The sequence below is a fragment of the Chenopodium album genome, chromosome 16 (genome assembly GCF_948465745.1).
Source record: "Chenopodium album chromosome 16, dcCheAlbu1.1, whole genome shotgun sequence".
NCBI classification, from domain to species: domain Eukaryota; kingdom Viridiplantae; phylum Streptophyta; class Magnoliopsida; order Caryophyllales; family Amaranthaceae; genus Chenopodium; species Chenopodium album.
In genome coordinates, this window is record NC_137849.1 from 51,253,399 (window position 1) to 51,259,465 (window position 6,067).

Here is a 6,067-nt window from a genome sequence, read left to right on the forward strand (position 1 = left end):
CTTATCAATCTATGACAGCAAGGTTGTTTCGAATAACATACTATCGAATATAAGTAGTAAAAGATCATGCTGATACAGATGCCATCAAAGAATCAACTGGTAGCCTACGACAACAAACACTAACAAATGGAGAAGCAAACACGGCAACTACCAACTGCTGTGACATCCAAAAGAAAGAAAATCCACGCAAAAAAAAGTATGCCAACTTGGGAAGCATTGTCAATCAAGAATGTCTGACTTACTGAAAAGAATTAACATTCTCAACACCCTGTTTTGGAAAGAGCCCTAATGGTTTTTCTCCATTCAAGGTGTGGACTAAATTTACATCATGTCCAAATCTAAAAGCACACCACCACAAAGCAAATTATTTAGACTTAGTTTGATAAGCGTCTCTAAGATAAAAATTTACAGCGCCAAAACAAACCATACTAGGTGAAAAACGAACTACCATCAGCAAGCTACATAGGTCCAATCCTAAACAAGAAATTGCGTGGTGCATGCCTCTACTCACCGAGCCACATACCTGAAACTGAGAAAAAAAGAAACTGTCACTTCCTGGAGACTTTGCAATGGTCTACAATGTAAGACTTGTGCATTTAATTTCCCTACAGGAAGTTAATTGCATTTCACTTTGCTTTGTTGCATGAGAAGTATTTAACTACAAGCAAATATAGAGTTACTAGACTTACTACCCATACACATCATACCTTTTTCAAAAATAAAAGACAAATGTCACAAAAATGCAAAAATATATCAAGCTATTGGTCAGCCAAAATCTCATATATGATTTCATCACATGCAATGCTTAAACAACCATGCCACCATTATCAAGGTAATTGAGACCATGTGATAAATGCAAAAGCTAACCAATTCAGGAGCCTTAAGCATTTAACAGATGAGATATTTAGGTGCAGAGGTGGCCTAAGAACGAATAAGGTGTATTTAAAACACAACGGAGTTCATTCATCAACAGAAGAAATGAAAAGACACATTTTAAAGCAACTGTACATGCTTTTTGAGAAGGAAACTAAAATGCAGTCAGCGTAAATAAAACATTATATCATAAATTATCAAGATGTATACCTGTACAACCTTCCCCCAATTGCAAACACATTGCAAATCGCCATTCACATAGCAGATGGTTTCATCACAGGGGGTCTCTGAGATTCAGCATCACATTCTGTACAGCTTATGTCATCCGTATCTGCAAGAGGCTGCTCCATATGGATGGTCTTCCCAAACAGCTGAAATGAAGTGACACCTTGTCTAGTTACGTTGCATGAATGACGCCCAGTACTCGTCGAACCAAAGAGTTGCACACTGTTGTGGCTGTCAGGTGAAGGTGTCTCACAAGATGAACTGGCAACATTCGGGTTTATGGACACACCTTCCACTTTCTGTGACATACTACTGTCCATATTATCATCAGGACCCCCCTGATGAGAACTGCCATTCATGGTGGTAGATGAACTAGGTAGATAAATACTAGGAAATTGCCTGGCTCCCTGCATGCCTGCGGGAAATTTGTTGTAATTTATATAGGATTGGCTTAACGGGCCCATCATCATTGAACCAAATTCGATTTGAGGAAAGGAAATATCTCCCTTCCCATCAGCTTGCATTACAGAGTTCTGCACACCCTTTAACTTTTTGGCAGCATTAAATGTAGGATGAATAGGTGGTGGTGTTGGAGCAATACACTCCAATTGCCATGGACTAAGCATCTTAAATTCTTCCATCTTATCAGCCTCATCCCAAGCAACCTGCAAAGAATATTATTTATGAGTGTTTCACATCCCAAATCCCAACTAAGTAATACTTACAGCTTAATAATTTAATTACAGGCCAATAACAATGCCTCTACTGGTAAACTGCAAATGATTTTTTTTTTTAAAGTCAATGCTTGTACCAGAGAAACATAGATAAAGATATGTTAGCCAGGCACGCAAGGACTGCCCCCAAGCAGAAACAGCAACACCTTGTATAAGCTCATTGCACATAAAACAAACAACTTTAACACGAATATAGAAATTGTCACAACAGTTCATATAATGATGTCTTGGGTGAAAAGGAAACAAATAGCATTTGATGCGGAGTGAATGCACTACTTCTCAAGATTTCAAAAAAGTATCTTTGAAAACACTCATTTAGCAGTATCAAAATAAATCGACTGTTAAACTAAAAGCTATTCATACACTTGAATCATAATGCTAAATAATTCATTAGAATGTGAAGTTGATTTTCAAAAACCTTCGAGAACCCCCCTCCTTTCTCTGTATCATTTGAAATTGGAATAGGAACTGTATCAAGAAAATGAGGGATCAAGAAAATGCCTGACAAGAACTACTAGATCAACACATTGTTATCACCACAACAATACCTTTCGCCACATATAGTTGGATAATTAAGGCCTTACAACAATTTTATAATTTAAAGCAGAATGTCATGCTTTCGGAAAACAACAATGAGGAACATGAGAAACATTCTAGACAAATGATTGGGAACATGTTGGAATATCATAATTTTATTCACTAACGAGGGAGGAAGGGGTTGACCGGGTGAGGGAAGAGCCCAAAAGTTCCCCATGTGACTACAATTTCTACGCAGATTGAAATCATTGAATAACTCCCAACATTTGTTGCTAAAGCACGACACATACAAGAATCTATAATAAGGTAGAAATTGCTGAATGCAGTGTAACAATCCATCTCTTGGTGATCAGATAAGTCAAGGAATCTGAATAGTAATATAGTATCCAGTTTAAATCAATTCAAGTCTTCAAAGTAGTATATAATTCATCAAATCACTTATTTTTGACCAACCAGATACACAGGAAATTCAGAAAATTCTAAAACCTCTATAGAGGAAGCACCCAACCACAAACCAACATCAAGTCATCAACTTTCCAAAAACGATCACTTCCTCGCAAAATTTCAAATCAAATTCTCTAAAGAAAGCACCCATGAAAGGCCAAGAAAATATTCATGACTATTTGATTCAGTCCTAAACTAGTTAAACCCTAAATGGCTGAAATATAAGTCCTTTTGTATCGTCTCTTTGGAGAGAGAATCACAATTACACATAAATTGCTCAATAACACCATCACAAAAGCTTCAACAAAAAAAAAAGTCTGAGAACAGCATAGTCAAATTACAGTTGTTTATTTCTAAAATACGAATATGATAGAGAGGAATTGATTAGCAGACATCTGAATGAAACAAGGAAACAAGAATACTTGCTAAACAAAATTACATGTATAGCAGAAAATCAAGGGGAAGACAAGTCCTATTTGTTTTTTTTTTTTTAATTATTATTCAATTTTCCCAAGACCAACCTTTAATTTATAATATTATCAAACAACTAGAAAATGAACAGACAGATTCAAACACTGTATGATACATGTCAATAACAATTATAGCACACTCATCTCCAATGAATTATTTGAAACATCCATAGAATTCCTATTATCATTCTTACAATCAACTGCATTTCATAATAATAACATACCAAATAATAACAACATAAACATAACAAAATGAACAAAGTAAGAAATGGCAATACCTGAAGCATCCGCCAAGGAGAACCGGGCCAAGGACCTTGATCAGGACCAGGCACCACAGAAGCAACCGTCCCATTAAACCACGTCGGCTTTGGGCCTCCATCTTCGATTTGCCGGGCCATTTTAACCCGAACTCCAGAATTCCAGAACACTCCCCAAGACTGCTCCACCTTCTCAGCTGCCACCACAAACTCTGGCAATCCACCCCTCGAGTAATACACAACCTCGAACGGCTCATTACTCGCCGCCTTCTGAATCGCATCCACTACCGCATCCTCCGGAACCCTCTCCCTCACATTCCTCGCAAACACCCCAATCTTCCGGGGTTTGGGCGGCGGCAACACCACCCAAGGCGAAACACGGGCATTCGGCCTGGGCAGCTTAAACGCCCTTCGAATCCCAACAAACAACTGACCAGTGACCTTATTCTTGATAAAAACAGCACTATCATTAGCAACAAGAACCTTACTATTCACAAACTTACTCCACCCAGAAGTCAACAAATGTCTCCTTGGAGTCCCCCTGTAAATATGCCTAAATGGCCACTCAACTCCATGAACATCAAAGATTCTCAGATTCTGAAAAGGTGGATCATCCTCAAAATTCAATGCCGGAAATATCGACTCAGCACAATACCTCGGCACAGAAAACCCACCTCCATTATTCGCATCCGAAGCCGTCAATTTCTTCACATACGATTCAATCACATTCTCACTCTCTTCATCTTCCTCAACACCATTATCAACACTTCCAGAATCTTCCACCACAAACCTACTATTCAACTTCAACGGCATAAGCCGAAACTTGACGAAAACTTCATCAGTAACAGTATCAGCATAAAAACGTCTATCAAGGACACGACACTGCATATAAGATCTCGAAGTATCAATTGATGACAGAGGAACTGGGTTCAAAGCTTGTTCCAAGTACCCTTGAGGAAAGAAGTAAACCCTAGAATCCTTCTTTGGTACATGAATCAAGCTTCCTTGTATAATCTTCGCTAATGCAGCACTCAATTCCTTCTCCTTCTCCTGCTGCTGCTGCTGCTGCTGCTGCTGTTGTTGCGGCTGCTGTTTCTGCAGTGTGCAGCTTCGTCGTTGACGTTGATCCGCCATTCAAATTCAGATGACAAGATTCACCCAAAACAGGGCAAAATCAAGAACAATTCAATTAAATTTTGGGAATTATCTAGGGTTTTGTTTCAGAAGAATTTAATTTGTGTTCTTTTTTTTCTCTTTCTTGTTCGTTGCTGTTTTCTCTCTCTACGAATCTCACTCTCACACTCGTAATATAAGGAGAGAGGGGTGGATGAATTTGGTAGAGACGAGACGACCGGTGAAATGACTAATCTACCCTTGTCATGATAATTACAGTGATTAAAGCTCTTAATTATCCACGCGATTTTCAGCGCGTGTTGTTTTGTTGAGCTGTAAAACAGAATTTGATTAGAGCGTGAAAAAATAAAACCAGCTTCAGTGTAATTAGGGTTAAGACAGTGGTTTTGGAAAACCGCAGCATTTGTTTCAGTAGTAGAGTAAATAAATACTGGAAATGACGAAAATGTCCCTTGTAAGGGTAAAAATATGTCGTACACTTGTTTAAAATTGAAAATTCTAAGCAGTTACAAAATACAGAAATTTTAGGGAATGGTAAAAGATGAATCTAAGCGGAAAAATGATATAGGGCGTGTTCGGCAAAATATAGCTGTAGAGGTAGTTGTTAGCTGTGCTGGTGGCTGTTAGCTGTTAGCTGTATATGAAGCTGTTAGCTGTCAACTAGCTGTTAGCTGTGAAAATAAATAATTTAGTATGAGTGTTTGGTAAACTAGCTGTGAACTGTAAAATTCTAAAAAAAATAGAAGAAAATTCAACAGCTACCTAGCTTTTCACAAAAGTTAATAATGTTAACTTTTCACAAAAGCTACTTCAACCACTAAACTCTACCCCCACCACTACATTCCCAAACACTCATAATTTTTTCTATGTAGTGGTTTGAATAAGTCAAACCACTAAAAGCTACCTAAAAGCTACCCAAAAGCTAGTGCCGAACACGCCCATAATTACAATTGTTATAAAATTAATTAATTAATTTCAGTGTTTGAATAACAATAAGATAATTATGAAAGTACAAAGAACAGAATTTTCGTTAGGTAAATATTTTAAAAGATAAAAAGGAAATTGGTATTTGTTAGTACAGTAAAAATTTAAGATTTAAAATATCTTTAACAGAATTTAGTAAAATTCTCATGGTTTACTTAGTCTACTACTCACACTCCTTAAAAAGATGTATGTGGTTTGTTTTTGTAATTTGAGTTGTTGATTTTCACGTCTCCAATTTTAGTCATTTTTATCTCATGTATTGGGACATTAAAGATTAGATATAGGACAACTATCCCAAAATTTAAGTAGATTTTTAAAGACGAGTGTCGTGTATTGGACACGAGTCGCAAATTTTTTTTTTTTTTTTGGTGTAAATTTGTTACACGAGTCGCAAATTTTGTGTACATAA

The 6,067-nt window shown here is 37.1% G+C and overlaps 1 protein-coding gene across 1 annotated transcript; it reads right to left on the bottom strand.

Moving 5' to 3' along the window:
- Nucleotides 1-223: 223 nt before the first annotated feature.
- On the bottom strand, nucleotides 224-4,825 carry LOC145585898 (auxin response factor 17-like). The gene is made up of 3 exons (XM_081642606.1): nucleotides 3,562-4,825; nucleotides 1,084-1,763; nucleotides 224-529 (listed from the first exon to the last, which is right to left on the bottom strand). The coding sequence occupies exons 1-2, from the start codon at nucleotides 4,672-4,674 to the stop codon at nucleotides 1,128-1,130; spliced, it is 1,749 nt and encodes a 582-aa protein (XP_081498732.1). The 5' UTR covers nucleotides 4,675-4,825; the 3' UTR covers nucleotides 224-529; nucleotides 1,084-1,127.
- Between the last annotated feature and the right edge of the window lie 1,242 nt (nucleotides 4,826-6,067).